Source organism: Carlito syrichta, unplaced genomic scaffold (assembly GCF_000164805.1).
Source record: "Carlito syrichta isolate Samal-C Ts95f unplaced genomic scaffold, Tarsius_syrichta-2.0.1 Scaffold311810, whole genome shotgun sequence".
NCBI classification, from domain to species: domain Eukaryota; kingdom Metazoa; phylum Chordata; class Mammalia; order Primates; family Tarsiidae; genus Carlito; species Carlito syrichta.
Window position 1 is genome coordinate 499,315 of NW_007255906.1, and position 23,881 is coordinate 523,195.

Sequence of the window (23,881 nt, forward strand, 5' to 3'; positions counted from 1 at the left end):
CATGCTATACCACATGCAGACACCTCTACAGGTGACTTGAGTTGACCTTCCTGCCCAAGTGTGGGTGTGAGGCAGGCTCCCATCTGTAAGAAAGCTCCCATGGAGGGCACAATGGGTGCCATGAGGGTTGAAAACTGCTAGAGCCATGGGCCCTGACTAACCGGCCTGCCTCTCCCCAGAGGTAGTTCTCATTCAGGTGAGATACTTGTTGGCAGCATTCCCAAGGGTGAATATTGGACAGAGGGGGCTCACATCCCAAACTCCTCCACCTCTAGCTCACCCATGGATCCCACAGAAATTGGTCCAAAAACTCCATTTTTAGATGCAGGAGATCGCCCAAGGCACCCATGCATGCCCAGGTGGCCAAACTTGAGGGGAGGGCAACAAGTTCAACTGATAGAGTTCATCTAAGTAGTAGGTAAAGTATATGAATGAAGGCTCAACAGCAGGAGAGGGTTAAATTATTCAGAGGAATGTCATATGTAAAATAAGATATATACATATACCAGTAGATTCAAAGTTACATAGCTGTGTTGGCTCATGAAATGGGATGCCCTTGAAATTAATCTTGTGTACTTGCTCTCCTTTGAGCCAGTGCAGTATAGTAAGGAAGGGTGGGCCACACATCTGAGACCTCGGTTCCTCATCTGGAAGCCCCTGGGGCCCCTGGGCCTACCATCCTGTCTGCTCATTGGTTCCATCACGCAGTAGCAGAGGCCAAAAACTCAAACACCATGGAGGAAAAACAGAGTTGATATCACCTTCCTGAGGGCTGGGCCACCTCCCACCACACGCAGGTTTAATGCTGCCTGGAGGTGCCATGTGAGATCTGGCCCAGCTCCCCTCCTCTTCTGCTAGTGACTTAGGACAAGTCATACCACTTGGCTAGGCCTCAGTCTTCTCATCCCCAAAGTGGACTTCCTCTAAGGCACATGACCCAGAGTGGATAGCATGAAAGCACTGTGATGGAGGATGAACCTAAGACCTGGGGCTGTGAATGCTGTGGCCCTAAAACAGCAGCTATAAACCACTCAGTATGAATCATTTTAAAAAGGCAAATTTTATAAAAGAGACTTTTTGGCTGGGCTCGGGGGCTCAGCCTGCAATCCTAGCACTTTGGGAGGCCGAGGGAGTGGATTGTCTGAGACCATGGGTTTGAGACCAGCCTGGGCAACTTGGCGAGACCTCATCTCTACAATAAATAAAAAAATTAGCCGGGTGTGGTAGTGCATGCCTGTAGTTCCGGCTACTTGGAAGGCTGAGGTAGAAGGATCGCTGGAGCCCAGCAGGTTGATGCTGGGGTGACCATGAGCATGCCACTGCACTCCAACCTGGGCGATGGAGTGAGACTCCAACTCAAAAAAAAAAAAAAAGAGACTTTTTTTGTTTGCTCAGAAGATTAGCAAATATTAAAAAGAGGTCCTAGCGATGAGGGAAAACAGACGTACTCATCAATCAGTACAATCCTTCAGCACAACCAGACATTGCTGACTTAACAAAAATATTAAAGGACACAGCAACTCCACCTCTGGGCAGTAGTCTTTGGAAATACTCGTTAAGCACTCACTGACACAAGTGCTAATGTGCACTGCCTGTACCCTGCCATGGCAGGAAGTAGAGAGACCAAACCCAGCAAGAAGGGGCTGTGTAGATAAATAAATGCCCCACCAAATGAAAGAGCACTAAGACAGGCAGAGAAGCTCACCACACCTTCTACTACATTTTGTCCAACAAAAAGGCAAGCTGCAAAATCATAAGAAAATGTTACTACAAATCTGTATGGTAATAGGAAAAAATCTGGACAGACACAAACTCTTAGGGATTACGGGATGATCATTAGGGACGATCATATTTTATATACTTTGGAATTGTTTGAATCTCTTCTTTAAAAAATATTATGGTGGCTCATGCCTGTGATCCCAGCACTCTGGGAGGCCAAGGCAAGAGGACTGCCTGAGCCCAGGGTTCAAGACCAGCCTAGGCAACTTGGCGAGACCTTGTCTCTACAATTTAAAAAAAAATTAGCTGGGCATGGTGGTGCACACCTGTAGTTCCGACTACTTGGAAGGCTGGAGTGGAAAGATTGCCTGAGCCCAGCCATTAGAGGATGTGGTGGTCATGAGCATGCCACTGCATTCCAGCCTGGGCAACAGTGAGACTCCGAATCCAAAAATAATTAAAAAAAATAAAAAACATCATGAATACATACTACTTTTATAATCAGAAAAAAAATTCATAAAGGCAGAAAAATGATAAGCTACTAGCAGATTCTGTCCAAACTCCCAAAAACTTGCTAGGCATGTAGGACTGGTACAGGCTGGGGACACAGTCTCAGAAAAGGCAAAGTTAATGTGCTTAAGGCCTTGGGAAGCTTCACTCAGCTCTGCCAAGCCAGGTAGCCAAGGCACAGGCTGGGCCTCAGATACCTCAATTGTACCCAGGGGACAAGGGCGGCTGCCCCCACCGCCTCCCACCAGGCTTCAGGATAGGAAGACGCTGCATTGCACTGTCAACATGAAGGCCAGGTTCTTAGAACCTCTGTGTATTCATGGGGAGAGACGATTTTCTTCTGGGATAAGAACAAAATGCTCACTCTTCAGAAAGGTTGATAAGCATCCCTTAAAAAGGATAGAAAGGGTTGTTTTAATTTAGTTGCACACAAAGTTGCTAAATGCTAAGAAGTTTCCAGCGGGCTGCAGGGGAGTCACTAGGACTGCCAGCCCCATCCCCGGGGAGACAGAACCAACCTGCCCTTGCCCTGCTTCCCCGCCCTGGGCCAGCATGGCATCACCTCCAGGGCCTCCATGGCCAGCTCGGGTGGGTTGTGGTAGTGGATCTTCTTGGGGTAGCGGGCAGCCTCCTCGTGCAGGTAGTGGCTGGCTTGTCTGTAGTGCAGCAGGTAAACAGCAGGCGGCTGCTGCTGCTTCTCAGCAACCTTGCCCAGCATGTAGTGGATAAGCCACTCCTCCTCGTCGCCATCACCCTCACAGCGGGCTGCTGATGTGAAACAGTGCTTGGCTGTCTCCAGCATGCTGTCGCGCCGGCCTTCCATCTGTAATAAGACCACAAAACCAGGCTGGCCCTAGGTGCAGGGCTGAAACCTGCCCAGGGCTCATGATTTTTCCTGTACAAAGCTCTGCTGATATGTCTGCAAATTTGTATTGCTCTCAACTACCCTGAGACACAGAACTGCTGTCACATTTCATAGCTGGTAACAATGAGGTAGTACAGAGGCCTAGGAATTCCTCAAAAAGACACACCAAGTAAAGCACAGTGCTGGACTCAGGTCACCTTTTGTCAACTCCTGGGTCCTTTTTAATCTACCTTTCCCTGGCTGCATCTAACATAGTTAGATTCACCTAGTACTCAACACACAGCTCCACAGCACTGAAGAGGACATTTACTAGCACCCAGCCCACGGCAACGGAGAGAGTACGCACCCAGCCCCACAGCACTGAAGGGTGTGCACTCCTGGATACAACAGGACTTCCCAACCTCTCCTCCATACCCTTTAAAAAGAGATATAGAGTGCTTGTGAAAGGGCAGACTCCTGAGCCCCAGCCAAGATCCATGGACTTGGAGTCTGCATTTGCAAGTGCTTCTAGCCACCCTCTCATACCATTATGGAAGGAAACAGCTAGGACAGAGGGTCATGTTTGAAGAAGTGTTCCACTTGGGAGAATGCTGCCCTCCAGTTCCTGTTGGCAGCCAGGTGCAGATATGCTCCTTCAGTTCAGAGTTTTAGGCTAGGAGCTAGAAGGAAAACTGCTTGTGTGGGGACACAGAGTTGTTCCAAGCAGCCCATGTCTCTGGTCCCTCCACTCTGTGGCCCTGGCTTGAGGGCAGAGAGTCTGTAGCCTCTTCTTTTTTTGTTTTTTTTTTGAGTTGGTGTCTCACTCTGTCAACCAGGCTAGAGTGCAGTAGCACACTCACAGCCACTGCAGCTGTGATCGACCTAATGGGCTCAGGTGATCCTTCTACCTCTGTCTTCTAAGTAGCTAGAACTACAGATGCATGCCATCACACTCAGCTAATTTTGTGATTTACTGTAGAGATGAGGTCTCACCAAGTTGCTCAGGTTGGTCTCAAACCCGGTGGCTCAGGCAATCCTCTCACCTCGGCCTCCCAAAGTGCTAGGATTATAGGCATGAGCCACCACACCTGGCCTACAATCTCTTTTGACCTGATCTCAGGGGCCAGAGACAGGGGAGAGGCTGTGGGCCCTAGTCTCTGACAAGGGCAGCTGCTACGGCCCATGGAAGGAACCTTATGCTCCTATTCTGCATGGGTGAGCCTGCTTTATAGATGTCATCCCATGGGTGATCATTTACATGAATATACTGTAGCAAGGCCCTGGGGCTGACACAAAGGAGCCAACTGCTACCCAGATGATCTGTCAGGCACTTCCTGGGAAAGAAAATTTCCACCTAGGAATTGGGAGATCATCACTGAGTGAATACAGTGGAAAGAATCAACACAGGGCCAAACAGGCACTAACCAAGTGACTACATATCTCCTCCAAAATGAGATTCTGTATCAAATCAGCGGAAGTAAAAGCTGCTACATAAGCAATTCCAGCCAAGAATTTCCTACCCTGCTAAGCTAAGCTTCATCAGTGACAGAGAATTAAAATCATTCCTAGACATCCAATCCCTAAGAGAATATGCCACCTCCAGACCAGTCTTTCAGAAAATGCTTAAAAAGGTGTTCAACACAGAAACAAGTCAGTTATAACCATCACAAAAGTACAGGCAAGCACAGAGTTAACAGAGCATACAGATCATTCACAAAAATGAACACACACACACACACACACACACACACACACACACACACGTAAAAGGGAAGCAAAGCAACCCCCTGAGAGCCCTATGACAGGGATAAACTCTCACATTTTAATAACTAATTTGAACATGAATGGACTGAATGAGTCACTGAAGAGGCCTAGAGTGGTAAACTGGATTAAAAAAACATGATCCAATATTCTGATGCCTGCAGGATACCCATCTCACTGCAAAGGACACCCACAGGCTCAAAGTAAAAGGCTGGAAAATGACCTTCCAGGCAAATGAAAAGCAGCAAAGAGCAGGGGTAGCTATTCAGACAAAGCACATGTCAAACCATCAAAAGTAAAAAAGGACATGGAAGAACACTACATAATGATAAAAGGCTCAATCCACAGCAATAACTATCCATCTTAAACATATATGCGCCCAACATAGGAGCACCAGGTTAAACAACTGCTAAGTAAACTAACAGAGGACACAGACACTCACAGGCTCATAGTTAGAGACTTCAATACCCCACTAACAGCTCTAGATAGATCAGAGGCAAAAAAATCAACAAGGAGATCTGGAAATGTAACTTGACACTTGACCAAATGGATTTAATAGATATCTACAGAACACTCCACCCAACAACTATAAAGTATACATCCTACTCAACAGTACATGGAACATACGCCAAGACTATCACATTCTCAGACATAAATCAAGTGTAAACACATTTCAAAAGGTTGAAATAATAACATGTATCCTCTTAGATCACAGTGGAATAAAAATAAATATTGCCACCAACAAGATTCCCCCAAAACACACAAAGACATGGACCTAAACAACATGCTGCTGAATGACTTCTGGGTCAACACAGAAATCAAGACCGAAATAAAAAGATCCCTTAATGAAAACAAAGACACATCTCATCAAAATCTCTGGAATGCCATGAAATCAATGATGAGAAGAAATTCACAATATTGCACACACACATCAAGAAAATAGAAAGATCATAAATAAAGAGCCTAATGTGACACCTAAAGGAGCTGGAAAGGCAAAATAATCTAAATCCTAATTTCAGTAGAAAAATCCAGATTACTAAGATAAAGTCACAATTGTAGGATATAGAAGACAAAAATATTATAGGATCAACAAGACAAAAAGCTGATTCTTTAAAAGGATAAATAAGATCAACAAATCCAGGCCAGGTGTGGTGGCTCACGTTGATAATCCCTGCACTTTTGGAGGTCGAAGTGAGAGGATTGCCTGAGCCCCTGGGTTCGGGATCAGCCTGGGCAACTTGGTGAGACCTCATCTCTGCAATAAATAAAAAAATCAGCTGGCCATGGTGGCGCATGCCTGTAGTCCCAGCTACTTGGAAGGCTAAGATGGAAGGATCACCAGATGGAAGGATCACCTGAGCTCCACAGGTCAAGGCTGCAGTGACCGTGAGCATGCCACTGCACTCCAGACTCGGTGATGGAGACTCCAACTCAAAAAAAAGATTGACAAACTCCTGGCCAGATTTACTAAAAAAAGAAGACAGAAAGAAAGAAAGTCCAAGTCTAAAACTTCTAGACTTTAAACTCCATTTCCATAACCAGGACAGCATGGTATTGGCACACAAACAGGCACATAGAACAGGGCAGAGATTCCAGAAGTAAAAATATAGTCCTTCAACCAACTCATCTTCGATAAAGTCATTAGTAACAATCACTGGGGAAAGGAGATCATATTTAGCAAACGCTGTTGGGAAAACCAGCTAGCCACATGCAAAAGAATGAAACTGGACCCTTACCTATCACCATATACAAAAATCAACTCCAAATGGATCAAGAACCTAAATGTGAAACCTCAGATTATAAGAAGCCTAGAAGAGAACACAGAAAACACCCTTCTGGACATCGGAGTAGGCAGTGAATTCATGACCAAGTCTCAAAAACAAATACTGCAAAAGTTAAGATAGACAGGTGGGGCCTCATCAAACTGAAAAGCTTTTGCACAGCAAAAGAGACCATCAAGAGATTTAAAGAGACAATCCACAGAAGGGGAAAAAGTATCTGCAAGCTATCCATCTGACAAAGGCCTAATATCCAGAATCTACAAGGAACTCAAACGAACTCAAAGGAAAAATACAAACAGGCTCATTAAAGTGGGCAAAGGACATGAACAGACACTTCTCAAAGCATGACAAACAGTCAACAGATACCATGAAAAAAATGTTCAGCCTCACTAATCATCAGTGAAATGTAAATCAAAACTATGATGAAATACCACCTAACTCCAGTAAAGATAGCTATCATTAATAAGTCAAAAAACAACAGGAGCTGGTGCAGCTGTGGAGAAAAGGGAATGCTTCTCCACCGTTGGTGGGAATGTCAGCTAGTTCAACCTCTATGGAAAGCAGTGTGGCAATTTCTAAAATAACTGAAAATTGATCTTCCATATGATCCAGCAATCCCTCTCCTGGGAATATACCTAAGGAACATAAATCACTCTACCAATAAGACACCTGTATACACGCTTATTGTTGCTCTATTTACAATAGCAAAAACATGGAACCAACTCTGTTGCCCATCGAAAGTGAACTGAAAAAGAAAATGTGCTACATATACACAATGGAATATTACACAGCCATAAGGGAAAACAAAGTAATGACCTTTGCAGCAACTTGGATGCAACTGGAGACCATCATACTAAGTGAACTATCTTAGAAACAAATAATGAATACAGCATGTTCTTACTCAAAAGCAGGTCCTGAATACTAGTCACAGTACAAATGTGAGAGCAGCAGTTGCTGAGCACTGGTAGCGGATGGAGGGGAGCACATGACAACACAATGGATACCTGGTCCTATTGGGGGAGTGAGGGCCAGCTGAAGTCCAAACTTTACCTGCACGCAGCCTGTTTATGTAGTAAATTCTTACTTGTACTCCACAACTCAAAAATTGGTTAATTTTTTAAAAAGCTGCTGAGATACCCGAGTTGTTCATGGCAGCCTGTCAGAGTCCCAGATCTGTCAGACCGTTCACATGCACACTTTGCCAACAGATTGCCTCAGTGACGACAAATAAAAGGGCTACTTATTAAAAAAAAAAAAAAAAAAAAGCTGCTGAGATGGAGTCCTATGTGAACTGCTTTACAGTTGTGTGACCAAGCAAGCCCCACTGCCCACCCAGCTCTGCCACAGGTACTGTGACAGCCAACTTGTCAAGAAAGAAACAGTGGCTGTGAAGAGCCTCATCTGGGCTGGCATGTGGCATTATGCAGATCCTCAGCAACAGGCTGAGCCCCTACCCCCTACATACAGGGCACACCGCCAATATCCTTGTCCTTGGCAGGTGTGGCAGTCAGGACAGGAGGACAGTCACTGAAGGACTGCTGTGTTTCAGATACTCTACTAGACATCCTCACACTGCCTCACCATCCTCAGAGTGGACAGGCACCTTATCCACCTCGCACGTGGGGTACCCATGAGAAGGGCTCAGGAGATAGTTGAAGGACCACTGAATCCTCACAATACTGCCTTGGAGAATGAACCACAACATGAATGTCAGGTTGCTGTCTCCAGGCCACACAGTTAGAAAGTTCTGGCTTCGTAGCCTTTCGTCTTGCTGGAATAATAATGATATTATTATCATTATTATTAGAGTTGAAGTTTCACTCTGTCACTCAGGCTGGAGTACAGTTGCATGATTACAGCTCACCACAGTCTTGACCTCCCTTCCTCCTCAGCCTCCCGAGTAGTTTGGATTACAGGTACGTACCATCACACCTGGCTAACTTTTTAATTTTTTTGTAGAGACCAAGTCATGCTATGTTGCCCAGGCTGATCTCAAACTCCTGGGCTCAAGCAATCCTCCCACCTTGGCCTCCCAAAGTGCTGGGATTACAGGTGTGAGCCACTCCACCCATCTTGCCAGAAAATTGACATCATGGAAACTTGTTTTCCTATAACACCACTTTTGGCAAGTTTGTAGGCAGAAGTTAAAGAATCCAGCAGCTCAAACAGTCGTCAATATGTGTCTTACAGCCCATCCCAATCAAACAAAATCCAGATGGCTTTAAAGCTTTAGCAACTGGGGGACTGCGTCTCCATGACACATTTTGGGGATCAGAAACTATCTCCCTACAAGAGGAAAGAACCTAGGAAGCACATGGCAGCCCCGCAAGGCAGCTTTTACCCTGGGCAACTATGCAAAACCTTCCTCCCTCTTTCCCGGCCTCCCTGTGGGGACACTAGCACACCTGGTGGATTTCCTTATCTCTCCTGCCACACTAACACTCCAGAGAACTAGCCTGAGAGCTCAGTTTCAGGACCTGAGCTATCTGAGCCAATAACTTCCACTAGATCTACACTGAGTTCAGCCCCAAAGGCGATGAGCTTTAGTAAAGGAAATAAGACAAGGGGAAAAGGTGTGGAAAGTCAAGCTGCATCTCCTCACCCACTCACTCCCTTCTTTCCCTGCCCCCTTCCTGGGGACAAAGGTCTACAAATGTCAATGGCAGAAAGAAAAATCTGACTTTTCATCCTCTTTATTTCCTGGAAAACTCCCACTCTGCTAAATCCCATTTGGCATCACTGATGAGAGAGATAAGGGAGAAAATCCCAGGGGCCATGCTCAGGCTACCCCACTGAGCCACTGCATGGGACAATGTTGCTCCTAGGGTTACAGGGAAGGCCTCCTCGGAGTCAAGCGCTGCACCCCAGGTCAGCAGCTTCTTTCCCCAGTCTGCCTGGCTCTGGGTCCACTGCAACACAAATAGAACCCAGCAAGGTGGCTTCTGCACAGGACAGTTGCAATAAAATAGGGTTACAGCAGTTAAAAGGAATGTACTAGATCCATGGGAATTCACATGGATGGAGTTCAACAACATGGTGCTGAGTGAAAAAGGAAGTGAACACCATTTACAGTGTGACAGCATTTAGGTTAAAAGCAAAAAAACGAACAGATAAATCATGGGTTTTTTTCCTAGGAGTACATATATATGTATGAAAAGGTTTTTTTGTGTCTTTTTAAGTCTGGAAAGATAGACACCTAATTGTAGGTCCTGCTGAGGAAGGGAGCAGCCAGAGGAATTTGAGCTTTGCCCTTAATACTGCAATTGATTTCAAGAAGTCTATGTCCCTAGTATGATTTAAGGGGAGTTTTTTTTTTTTTTTTGAGTCAGAGTCTCACTCTGTCGCCCAGACTGGAGTGCAGTGGCCGCTCCCGGCCACCGCAGCCTCAACCTGCTGGGCTCCGGTGATCCTTCCGCCTCAGCCTTCCAAGTAGCCGGAATTGCAGGCATGTGCTACCACGCCCAGTTGATTTTTTGATTTATTGTAGAGATGAGGTCTCGCTGCCCAGGCAGGTCTCGAATCCGCAAGCTCAGGCAATCCACTCACCTCAGCCTCCCAAAGGCGCGGGATTACAGGCTGAGCCACCGAGCCCAGCTAAGAGGAATTTTTAAAAGGAGGTAGTATTAAAGGCTGTGCTAGCACTTCTCTCCCTCGTTCTTTTCCGGGGAGTGGCCTGTCTCAGCGCTTGGTGCCTGCCTTTTGTCAGTAGTAAAGAGGGGCCCCAGTGGCTACTCCCTCCATCTTTGTCCTCCCACTGGTACCAGGTCTGTCCCCAGGATGCTGTATCTAAACCACCCCAATTACCTGCACAACCCCACCTCCAAGAGGTGTTGCCCAATCAGGCATAAGAACCACTGTCCTCACTAACCTGAGGGGTTCATGCAATCTGAGGAAATGCTTGGAGCCAGGTGTTAAGCATGGAACCCTGAGACAACCATCCTGGGCTCAAGGGTGGTGATGCCCAAAGCTCATGGAAAGATAGCAAGGCCACTGGATAAGACTTTGAACCCATTGTGAGATTCAGAGTCCTGGCTTGTCCTAATCAAGTATGAAAAATCTGAGAGGTCCCATAGCTGTTGATGCAGGGAAGGGTCACAAAAGCAATGGCAGCCAGCACGGCATGGAAACTCTCACTGTATGAGCTTGCCATGCAAGTGGGCAGTGACACCGCTTGCCATCCAGCATTTTCACTGAGGCCTACCCCTGCCCAGCTATTTCCCTTCAGACCTTTTCATTCATTTTTTAGTCAGCCTCTAGGTGATTTTCAGATCTAGCCTGATAGTATAATGAAAATCTATTGCAAAATGAAACTGCAAATCCTGCATAAGATGTGAGACTTCGTGAAGTTGATGAAAACAGTGCTAGGAAACTGCCCAAGCCACAGGTCAAGCATTTACACACGAGGGCCAGGCATAATTAATGTGGTTCACAACAGCCCAAGAAAGGAAAGTAAACTGGCCAAGGAAGAAAACACATGCTCTTTACCGACACAAAAAATTCAGAGAATCTAGAGGAAGAGATGCAGCCTTCAATTATCTTTGCAAAAATAACCCTTTAACCTTTCATACTGCAAAAGTGAAGAACATCATATCACATTACCATAAATCATGGAAAATTAAGCTCCCCCAAACCAACCTAACTTAAACATTCTTTGTTCATTTGAAGGATTTGAACATAGTTGCAACTGTCACCAAAGACCTAGTAATATAGGATTTATAAATTATTTTCGTTACTCTTACTCTTTTTCAAGATAAAGTCCCAATCACACCTTTTATTGACTGTTCTCTTTAATCATGCATCTTCATTTTGAATATATTCACTTTATGACTCTTTCTAGTGTTGACTACCCTCAAACAGCAACCTTTCCTTTTATGATTGTGTTGGTGACCAGGAATGTCACCCAGATTATAAAAGTGGAGGTGAAGTTTATGTCACTGTTATATTCTTCTTCATACTTTCTAATAGCATTTGACTTTTTACACTAAGCACACATCACTTTTATAAGAAAAAGCAATAAAGAGTTGTTACCTCTTTGAACAGGGCCGGGTTTCCCACTATTTACCTCCATGCTAAGAGGGCAACAGCATCGTGAGACCAAGGAAGAGTTTAGGGGCTCTGGGAGCCGGTCTCAGGGAGCTCTGCAGGGTCTCAGGGAGCAGTGGGGCCTTGGGTATGATGACAGAAGATCATCCTCAAGGACAGATGGGCTTTCAGAGGATAACAGCAGCATAACTGTGGGCTGAGAATCTCATTTGGTCTTCTCAACTAATTCATGACAGTGTTAACAATGCCACCATCTTGTTTTGGGTTTTGATCACAGATGGTCATTGCAAAACTTGAGGCCCAGAGCCATCCACCTGACCAGCAGGTCCCTACAGTGCTCTGCTCTCCTAGGTGACCTTTCTAGGCCATGGTGTCTTACTGCTGTGCTAGCCTAAATATGTCAGTATGGCTCCTTTGCTTCCATCTCAAGAAGCCAAGGGTACCCTGCTGAGTGAAGACCTTGGGCCAGACCCAGCATTCTATAATGGAGGAATCCCCCTCCAAGAGGAACTTCAAAAATCCCAACCCAAGGTCAAGAATTTTACAAGGCCTGACAAGTTCCTTTGAGGGAACAGGAAAGAGACAGCTACTGCTGGTGACCAATACACCTCCCCTACTTAACCCACTGTAACTAATGGCTACCAGTTGGGTCCCAATAGCCTGTCCCTGAACTTGTCTGCACTGGACTGGGTATCCAAAGAGCAAGGATCAAGCTGTCAGTGGCCACAGTACAGTTTGAGTTTCATGGGGAGAGCCATCTGTGAGATCCCAGCATGGATGTGAGAACAAGAACAAAGAACGAGACAACATTACTGACCTGAGGATAAGAATACAGAGCAAATGGAAAAGAGCCTCGCTGATCCGAAACACTGTTTGGACAGAAGTATGGCAGGCCCGTGTGCAGCACCCCTCCTCACCTGCTGCACGAGCTCAGGAGGCAGCTCAGATCTCCACTGCTTCAGCTGGCGCGAGGCAAATGAGTGCAAGGCATAGGACATGGTGCCATACTCAATCCACAGGGATAGGTTGGAGCTGTCAATCTCCAGGGCCCGCCGGAAGCAGTTCAGAACAGGCGTGGCATGTTTCCAAATGGGCCCATCACTCTTCAGTTCATTGGAGTTCAGCTTGTCCTGAATGCGACTGGCCCGGGCCAGGGCCATGCCTGCCCAGGAATCAAACCTGTGGTGGTGACAAAAGCACCAGCTAAACACACCACTGCTCTGACAGCATGGCAGACATGACAGCCTGCACACAGACATTGTAGAAGCTCACCTCTCATACCAGAGCCAGCTCTGCCACTTGCTGATGTCACCTGGACCAGCCATGCCTCTGAGCCTTGGTCCCTAACCCATGACATATGGCTAAGATCTATCTCAAGAGAAGAGCTGCAGACACTATATGACAGAATGTATTTTAAGTCATTCAGCACCTCACAGGTATTCAGTAACTGCTCTAATGGGCTCTTGGACTACTCTGCTCCCATGTTTTGAGGGGTTACCCATGGAATGGCTCTGGTGGAAAGGAAAAGGGGTGCTCTATAAGGCACTGCAGCAGTAGCTCAGCTGAGGCGCCAGGAAGACTCGCAGCCAGACGTGACTTCACCTACACCTGTGCTGGCAGAGCCTGCCCCTCAGCACACTGGCTGACCAGAAGCATGGGCAGTCGAGACTCTAGGACCCCAGCCACCTAGCTTCTATCCTGTTTTCCCTCTGGCACCCTGAGCAGACCCTGCCCTTTCCAGCTCAGTTCCTAGTTGTAAACTGAAGGGCAAGGAACCACATGATGGTTGAGATCCTACCATTTTGAGGTCACCTGAAAGAAACTGATAGTGAGAACACATAAACCTGTCTGAGGACGAAGGGGCAGAGAGACCAAGACCAATATGATTTCTGGTTACCTGAGAGAGTCTGGGAATACTGAATGTTAGTACACAGAACAGAAAAGGTAGCAATCAGAAGGGCAGATGCTACCATCCTATATGCCAACAATCCTTAACCCACTGCTAGCATAGAAGACTAGGCTAAGTCCAAGTCTTGCCTGGTGTCTGCCTGTCAGAGCAATGACAGAGAATGAAGGCGACCAAGGACTGGAGACCAGGACCAAGCCACTAAGTGCCTTCCTGGCTCTGGGGCCAGTCCTCACAGGAGATCTCTCCTTTGCAGCAGAGCTGCCAGTGGGCCAGTCCTGACCAGTTGATACCCTCTGAACAGGCAAGTATACAGGTCAGAGGAAGGCCTAGTTGAGCTGCCATGATCCTCATTTCACAGACAGGGAATAGCGAGTGACATGCCATGCCAGATGCCCAGTGCCCTGTTTTACTGGCTTCACTTTTCAGATGTGCAAGCAGTGGTGCGGAGGACATAACCTCCCATTGTGTAGTACAGTGAGCACTCATTCAGCCTTAGCACTGGACAATGCCTCCCACCCTACCCCAAAAGGACAGCCAGGGTTCTGCCACACAACTCCCTGCCTGGAGAAAATCACAGGCTGAGCAAGAGGAAGTTTGTGAGAACGTTTCCCACAAGCTACACAAGTCTTGCAAATTGGCTTCTCCACTCAGAACCTAGCACCTTCTCCCCTTATCCTGATAAAGTAGAATATTATGGTTTCCCCTGAGTGAGGGAGGCCACCATAGGCTGACCCTTGGATACTTCTAAAAGTTTTACATGCCTATAGATGCTATTCTGAACTCTTCAGATGCAGGTCAGCCACAGAGGGTGGCCTCATTTTGACTCTGACCCAAGGCTTACCACCATGGTTATGATAAAATATTCCCTCTTAATCAAGTGCATCAGACTTCATAAGTGTAACAGGGCTATTCAGGACACTTAGGCCAATCACTGTATTTCAAGAGCAAACCAAGCAGGGTTCCATAGGAAGAAAGTACGCATTCCATGTACTCTCACGGGCTTTCCTACATGTACCATTGTAACAGTCTACTGCCAACAATGCAGTATATCAGAGCAAGGGAGAACTCCAGCTTGAGTTTTTATATTACTAGTCCTCCACCCCCACCCCCATAAGAAAGCAACCATAATTAAGTTGCAGTGGAAGTAGCATGAGTATAAATCATCCAACTTACTGGGTCCTGAGGCCAGGAGAGGAGGCACCACAAAACCAACAGGATGGAGCCAGACCATACCTCCTTGCCCCATACACCAGGGCCCAGATGGACACCTTGTACCTTCTCTGACCCCAATACCTCTCCCAGGGGTCTTTGGAAAAGAAGGCTTCTCCCCTGCTCTTCTTTTTATGGAGACCTTGCCTTTTCTAATAAGTTCAGAGTGTTAAACCACCTTATTCCTTTTCCCCCATCTCCTTGCTAGAGGCAGGGAAACCCCAAAATGGCCCACTAAGGAGCTTGCTGAGCTGGAGCCACCCCGGCTGTCTCTGCAGTCCCCATTGTCCCACACCCCTGTCACTGACCTGTTGGGACAGATGCAGATATCATGCATGTAGAACTTGATGGCCTTAGACTGCTCCTTGTTTTTGAAATGATAATCAGCCAGGAGGTAGTAGAGCTCATTCACCACTGGAGGGGAGGGGTCAGCCCCTTCTGGGAGGCAGGGCACCTGGCAGATGAGAGGGTAAATATGAAGGAAGGTGGAGTCAAGGACTCAAATATGACCAGGACTGTATGGTCACACCAACATAAAACAGACTCTCTGGCTTCTCCTGGCCCTAATGTCTGGTGTACAGCAAAGAAAGAAGCAAAGGAGCATATGCAGCAGTGCTGGAGGGGAAGGATTTGACCCAGTCTTATCACCCCACCTCCTCATGTTTATCAGGGCCCACCTCAGTCGAGGTTCCTTCAATGTAGGCAGAGACTTTGTCCAGGCTCAATGCTGGCCTTTCTGTGCGGGGCACGATGGTGGCGATTCTCTTTAGGAGGTTGGCCAAATCAGCAGACACAGTGCTGGTCTTGTAGCTGTCAAATTCAGGAAGAGTCTTAGGCTTGAAATACTCGAACATAAACAGGGCATCCTCCCATATAAGATCCACCTTGAAAAAAAGACAAAAGGCAGATTAACAGTACATTCAAGGTCAATGAAAAAGAAAAGATTTCTTTATAGAAATACACAGTATCTGATGTTCACAAGGTTACAATATGTTGGAAAGCCTAAAACAAGTCTCCATTATACTTTTTAAAATCTGCATGCCCATTGCAGTCTCCAAATCCAAGTATCTGAAGAGCATAAGCCTGGCCTTTATAAAGACAATGTTGGAAACTGAGGGCTGTGTGCTGTGAGCCCTGTGGCTGAGCCAGACAGTGGGCTCAATCACTGGTGAGAACCTTCTGCCAGCTACTTTTCTCCATGCCTCAACTTTCCCCATGGTCACTTGGTTGACAAATACTAAATGAGTGCTGACTCCAGACCAGGGTGGCCCTAGATGCAGGGTCATAGCAGAGGTCCTGTCCTAAGGAGCTTACATTATAGAGGATGAAATCCCTAAGATCAGAGAATCACTGACAGTACTGAGGAGTCAAAATATAATATGCCCAACAGCGCTCTGAAAACTGAAACAACACAACAACAAAATGAAAAACCTCTAGAGAATTATTCATATTATTTAAATTAGAAATAAATCTATTGACAATTGCCATGGTACATTTTTTAATGATTAGTCAACATTTATGAGGCTAAGTCTTTACAAGGAAAACCCTTGTCTTTTGCTCAGACTACGTTTGACTGTCTTCTCACTCCTGATACAACTCCAGCTGGGACTGCAGAGGAAAGTGTTGACAAATCTGACACTGATCAGGAGAGCTCAGAGCTCCCACAGCCCACTCCTTCTCTGGCCTGTTAAGGTACCCTCACCTGCTGGGCTGAGTGCTCCTCCAGGTACCTGGCCTTGCTCTTCTTGCTGGGGAAGCTGTATAGGCAGTAGAAGCACTGCTCCAAGGCTGTCTCCAGCTCCTCCTTATATGGGTGCATGTCTTCCGAGGTGGATGCAGCAAGCTCCTTTTGGAGAACGCGTACCTACAGTGGGCAGAAGTGATGCCTGAGCAAAGGACCTACAGACACAACCCTCCTATCTTAGCAGGCTACGAGGAGACCACCACTTTATCAACTCTCTTACCCTAAGGTTATATTTGTTGGGCTCCTGCACAACTTGATTCCAAAAAGACCCATTTCCTGGAAAAAAAAACTTGTTCTCCTAATGGGAATTATTCTAGGCCCAGCTCTGGGCACAGCAGCAGTCTCCTGATGGGTCTGCCAAGCTGCTTACCTTCCAGCACACCTAGCCTGTTTCTACCAGCCACTAGAAAAAGATATTATATTCCTCCTGGTGACTTTTTCATTATTTAGCCTTTCATTTGCTCAGTGAATATTTACTGAGTACCTTCTCATATAGGCACAGTGTGATTCAGTCCCAGCTTTTAAGAAGTACAGATTCCAAAGGAGGGAATGAAATTAATTAAACAAATATTTATAAACAGATAATTAAAATATACGATGAAAAATTTCATCAGGGCTGAGAAAATCTCTCTCAGACAAAACATTAGTTAGGATCACAAGGCATGTGAAAAACACAGTAAATTAGTATATCTATAGGAAGGTAATACCATGGCTATCGTGCCCAATTACTAGCAAATATACATTCTTCACAAGCATCTACAGCATTTTTACCACACTGATGGAAAGCAAGTCAACAAAGACTAAAGGCTAGATATAACATATACCACATCCTCTGAACATAATTCAACAAAATTAGAAATCAATTACATAAAAATAGCAAACACCAAATATCAAAACTTATGGGATGCAGCTAAGAATGTATTTGGGGAAAATTTGTAGTCTTCAATACATGTATTAGAAGAATGACTATTGAAATAAGCATTCAATCCAGTAAGTTAGAAATAACACAGTAAATTCAAAGAAAACAAAAGCAATATTAAAGTGGCAACTGATGAACTAGAAAGCAAACAACAGAACTAATACACCAATAGCTAGTAGTTTGAAAAGACTAATTTTGGACAAATCTCAGGAAAGACTGGCCTTTAAAAAGGGGAAAGAGAAAGCACAAATAAACAATTTTAGCAGTGAAAACTGGCTGGGCGCAGTGACTCAAGCCTGTAATCCCAGCACTTTGGGAGGCCAAGGTAAGAGGATTGCCTGAGTCCACGGGTTTAAGACCAGCCTGGGCAACTTGAAGAGACCTTGTCTCTACAATAAATAAAAAAATTAGCCAGGCACGGTGGCATACATCTGTAGTTCCAGTTACTTTGAAGGCTGAGGCAGAAGGATCGCCTTAGCCCAGCAGGTCGAGGCTGTGGTGGCCGTGAGTGTTCCACTACACTCTAGCCTGGGAGAAAGAGTAAGACTCAATTCAAAGAAAACAAAAAAAGAAAAAAACAAGCAATGAAAAAAAACGGGCATAACTAGAGGTACCACAAAAAACTTTTAAAAATTGTAAGCAAAATTCATAAGTAGCTTTATGCTAGAGTAAGTGGTCACTGCCCCCAAAACATAACTGGCTTGAAAAGAGAAAGTCTAGGGCAAGGGCAACCCTTTCAGGTCCCCTCCCACGGTGGGAGCTTTTCTGTCCTCTCAATAAATCCTGCTTTCTAAAAAAAAAAAAAGAGAGAGAGAAAGAGAGAGAGAGAAAAGTCTAAATGGGCCCCTAATCACCCTAATCACTAAAGAAACAAAGTCAGCAGTTTAAAATTAACAAAAAGAGAGACAGCTCTAAACTATGGGTACAAACAATGGCCTATGGGTCAAATCCTGCCATTGTCTGTTTTCTAGGCCTGGAGTTAAGAATGGTGTTTGCATTTTTAAATAACTGAAAAAAGTCAAAAAAAAAAAGTGATAAATTTTAGTGTCTAGAGTTTTGCTGGAACATAGCCTATATTATTATAGTATAGATTTATATGCTATCTGTGCTTGCTTTTGCAGACAATGGAAGTCCAGAGTAGTTACAACAGAGACCCTTGGGCCCAAAAGACTTACTATCTGTCTCTTTACAGAAGAGTTTTGCTGACCCTTGGCCAAGAGCATGGGGGAGGGGGGAGAGAAAAATTAACTAGGTGTGGTGGTATACATCTGTGGTCCCAGTTACTTGGGAGGCTGAGGTGGAAGGATCACCTGAGCCCAGGAGATCAAGGCTGCAGTGAGGCTGTGGTGGCCGGAGCGTGGCTCTGCACTCCAGTCTGGGCGACAGAGTGAGACTCTAACTCAAGGAAAACAAACAACAACAAAAAGTATTCACCATCATAACCCTCTTAGCACCTAGAATGGTGTGTGCTCAGCAAGTATCTCTGGATAAAATGAATGAATGTTTTTGTCTGTTCATTCATTATTCAAGAATTATCAATGGGGAAGTACTCTATGTCAGACACTGCTCAGGGCCCTAAGGATGCTTCAGATAGCAAGACAGAAAAGGTCTCTGGTCTCAGGGATGCTATCTGGTAGGGGACGGACACATGAAAGAGATAAAACAGTGGGGGTCCCCAGCAATAGACAGAAATAGAAGTGGGGCTGAGGAAGGCCTCTATGAAAAGGCAGGAAGGAAAGAACAAGTAGTCATGTAAAATCTGAGAGTGTGGCAGGCAGAAGGCACAGGAGTGGTCAGGAGACTGGTAGCAAGGGCTGGGCCTTGAGCAAGAAAATCAGGAACTATAAAATGAAACACAAGGGTATTCATAGCACTTCTACTCCCTCAAATTCAATTGGCAGATACTGACACCTAGAATTTATGCTCCACCAAAAAAAGATGTAGACTAAGAAAAACTGGGCATAGGACCACCCCAACGCCCCTTCAGCCTACCCTTTTTTCTCAGCACCACTCCTGCCTAAACCAGCCTACAAAGGTGCTAACACATTTTTCCCAATCAGCATAAGAGGTACAGCCTTGTAGAAGCAGTCTCCTTGCACACTTGGATTGGCAGAGAGAAGGCAGAAAAAGGGAGAGGCTGATTTCTGTACAGCAATACAGACTCAGCCTGCCACAACACTTCCAAAAATGGTCCTGGGGGTAGAGATGATCCAGGGGAAGCATCCTGGAGGGCCTTGGAGCTCACAGGGAGGAGAAGACACTCAGGTATCTGGAGCTGAGGCTAGAATTCACCTCAGACACTAATCAGCTCCAGGGCCCTGGGCCAGATGGGTCTCCTTGCCAAATCTCCATGTCCTCAGCATACATGCTTTGCAAACTGTCAAGCTTTATACACACAAGCTCTATACATGTTTATTAAGCACCTACTATGTGCCAGGCATACTAGGTACTTGCATCCAGAAGTGAACAAAACTAACAAAACCCCTACTATTTCAGAAGTTACACTTCACTGGAAAAGAGACATAATAAACATAACAGAGGAGGAAATTATCCGGTATGCTAGAAAATAAGCAAGCTTTCTCTTAAAGAATCAGAGAGCAAATATTTTGGGCTTTGTAGGCCATACAAACTCTATCATAGCTACTCAACTCTGTCACTGTACTGCAAAGACAGCCATGTTAATATGTAAATAAATGGGCAAGGCTCCGGCCCAACAAAATTATGAATAGATGTTACAGGTTGGGTTAGAAACCCTTTCTTGGTACATCTAGAACCTGGTGCTCAGTAACTTGCCCCACTCAACAGTGAGGTTTGGGGACAGGGTTTGTGTAGCTTATCCCTACCCTGGTAAGCCCAGGGAGCTACTATCAGTTAATCACAGTTGGCAAATGCGAGAAAGCCTATTTGTGCTCCCTAATCATTTAATGACTGAATGAATGTAATAGCTACTGATTGAGCAACTACTGTCTGACATGATGGGTGGTGCTTGGCAAACAGGACTCAGTAGGAGGTGGTGGTGGTAAATGTGGCTGTTTCTTCTAAAATTATTAATACAGGCTGGGTGTAGGGGTTCATGCCTGTAATCCTAGCACTTAGGGAGGCCAAGGCAGGAGGATTGCTAGAACCTAGGAGTTTGAGACTAGCCTGAGCAACACAGTGAGGCCTTGTCTCTACAAAATATAAAAAAATAAAATAGCTGGGCAAGGTGGCATGCACCTATAGTCCCAGCTACTTAGGAGGCTGAGGAGGGAGGATCATTTGAGGATCATAGGAATTCAAGGCTGCAGTGATCCATGATCGTGCCATGGCCCTCCAGTCTAGGCTACAGAGTGAGACCTTGATCAAATAAAACAAATCAATACAATTACTGATACAGGGCCTAGCTCTGTGTCTAACTAGAACTAGACACAGTAATGACTAGTGGATCTAAATCCACCTACTGTTCAATGCCAGGTCCAGAGCTCCCTGAGTCCCAGTTGTACAAGAGGACCAAATTCAGACTTTCTGGCAACTTTCAGTAGTTACAGACTTGCACAGTGGACCCCGCAGCAGAAGGAAGGCCAAGTAAGCCCAAAGGTGCCAACACTGCTCTGTCCTCCTTCACACCCCACCTCCCACTCCAGCCTTGCGCTGGTAGCCCCTGGGCCCAGTGGAAAGCACTCACATAGAATCGAAGAAGAGCCCCATCTGAATTGCAGCACCAGGACCTCCTGCCCAAATACTCATGGGCTGTGTTGAGCAGCATGAGGGAGGATGGGAGCATGGGCGTCTCTGACATCCCTGGGGAAAGCCCAGACCAACAGATGCAGTTAGCATGGAAAATGTACAACTACACATGAACTGCAAGTCTCAGTCTTTTCTTTGGAAGCTTTTCTGTCTTTATTGACATGGCCACAGATTTTCTTCTGTTTTTTAAAAAATCTTTTAATGTAATGACTAGCTTTACCAAAGAAATATATGCTTATCAAAAAACAATTCAAACCTACAGGAAAATATGAAGGAACACTTCATCCACCAAAATACCAGCCCCCAGAGAACTGATGCTGACATCCGGTAAACATCACTTGAAGCATCCTTCTGTGCATATATAAGGCATTTTGAAAAAGAGAGGGAAATAATCTGTAACAATGGAATCCACACTACACATATCACTTCTTAACTGTATTTACATCTATCTGAATATTACAGAAGAAAAAGTAAAACAGAAGAAAAATGAACTACAGAATTTCAACTGTTTACCACTAGAACTATTATTTGTTCCTTAAAGATCCCTCAGTATTTTTATAATTCTGGGCCATAAACCATTACTGACTAGTGTTTTTAGAGTAGATTAGGACAGAATATACCAGAATAGAAAATACCAGAAGGCATCACCCCCTGTAGAAACAATTTTTGTTTTGTTTTGTACTTTATGCCATGGATCAGTCCCAGTCAAAAAAGTATAAGAAATGAGTTAGAAAAAAATTAAGAAGGGGTCAGAAAATCATTAAGAAGTTCAAACTATTCCAGTTAAAGATCTTTTAAATTAGTTTCCATTTTCATTTGATATTCTTATACAAGATCTGTAATTAGCTTTGTAACACCTCCTTTCTCCCTATGTCTCAATTTTGTTGCATATATTTATAAAGATTTGAGGTTTATATTTTCATTCTTTTCTGTAACCATAATTAGTCCAGTTGCTTTCTCTCAATTCCAATTTAAAATGGATTAGGTGCTCACCACAAATTCTGTCCCATGGCTTTTCCATTCTGACTCATGTTGGTTTACTGACTTCATCCATTAGAAGGGTTTTGAAGAAGAGCTCATGGGAGCTGGAATCCCTGCTTGTAAATGTCTGTTACTTCTATATTATAAACAACTTGGCTAGATGTCTTAGGTCACATGTTCTTTCCTTGAGAACTGGATAGATTTATAGATATCACCCCAACAGCACTGAATGCTGATATGAGAAAAATAGAAATGAGCCTCATTTTTTAAATCCATGAAGGAAGATAAATTGCTTATTCAGTTTAGAGACCTAAATAATCTATCTTATGTTGAATGTAGATTGCTGTATATGTTTTTCTTGGTATAAACTATATACTTTCAGCCGGGCTCGGTGGCTCAGCCTGTAATCCCAGCACTTTGGGAGGCAGAGGTGAGTGGATTGCCTGAGCCCGCGGGTTCGAGACCCGCCTGGGCAACTTGGCGAGATCTCATCTCTACAATACATCAAAAAATCAGCCGGGCGTGGTAGCGCGTGCCTGTAGTTCCAGTTACTTGGAAGGCTGAGGTGGAAGGATCGCCGGAGTCCAGCAGGTCGAGGCTGCGGTGGCCGGAAGCAGCCACTGCACTCCAGTCTGGGCGACAGAGTGAGACTCCAACTCAAAAAAAAACAAAACAAAAACAAAACTATATACTTTCAATCTGCAGATGTAGGTTTTACAATTCAGAGAAATTGTTCTCTATTTGATATTGGGTTGGTTGCTACTCCTGTTTCATTGTTGGAGTCTTTCCATAATGGGCACACTTATCCTTGTGCTAAGCCATCTCTGTCTTCCACATCTATATCTTCTCTCCAATGCTTTAGCTCTTAATTACATTCGCTTCTTTTGATATCATCTTCGTTCTGCTCCTTGCTGTTTGCATTTATGAGTTTATAATGGAGAGATCTGGTTTGTAGTGATTTCTTACAATTCTGCAACATTCCTTTTCATTTTATTCTATTTTTTTAATACATTATTTTTCACATACAAACTATTTACAGGTACTCTGTCTCTCCACCTCGGTGTATATTTCTTCCAGACTGAGTTCATTTTCTTTCTTTTTTTTTGGCATGCTATATTCATTCTTTCCTTTTTGTTCCCCAACAGGTAAAGGATGGGCTGCAATACATTAGCATACTTACCATGTTTCTCCTTTCTATCCTGCTTATGGTCAGCTCAGGCAGTTCCTCCAGACTAAGAGCTCTAATATATCATGAATGAATGTTCTGGAGCACTGCCTCACATATTATAAGACCAATCTGTCTTTTTCTTTTTTTTAAACTCCTGCTTAATTTATTAATTATTATTATTATTATTGAGTTGGCGTCTCATGCCATTGCCCAGGCTGGAGTCAGTGGCACACTCACGGCCACCCCAGTGTCGACCTGCTGGGCTCCAGAAATCCTTCTGCTTCAGTTTTCCAAGTAGCCAGAACTACAGGTGCATGCCACCACACCCAACTAATTTTTTATTTATTGTAGAGACGAGGACTCGCCAAGTTGTCCAGGCTGGTCTCGAATCTGTGGCCTCAGGCAATCTACTTGCCTCGGCCTCCCAAAGTGCTGGGATTACAGGCTGAACCACAGAGCTGTCTTTTTCTTAAGGCTGCAATTTCTTTTTTAAATTTTTTTAAAAAAGAGATGAGAAGCCGGGCTCGGTGGCTCAGCCTGTAATCCCACGCCTTTGGGAGGCTGAGG

General features: G+C 45.0%; 1 protein-coding gene across 1 annotated transcript in view; it reads right to left on the bottom strand.

The window, feature by feature from the left end:
• The window catches only part of CABIN1 (calcineurin binding protein 1), a gene marked incomplete at its 5' end in the record, with an annotated part of 138,899 nt that overhangs the window by 76,757 nt on the left and 38,261 nt on the right, over positions 1–23,881 (bottom strand). The window contains 6 exon segments of the mRNA XM_021718084.1: positions 2,792–3,052; positions 12,576–12,837; positions 15,085–15,230; positions 15,454–15,660; positions 16,479–16,640; positions 21,104–21,219. Coding sequence (XP_021573759.1) covers positions 2,792–3,052; positions 12,576–12,837; positions 15,085–15,230; positions 15,454–15,660; positions 16,479–16,640; positions 21,104–21,219 — 1,154 coding nt within the window.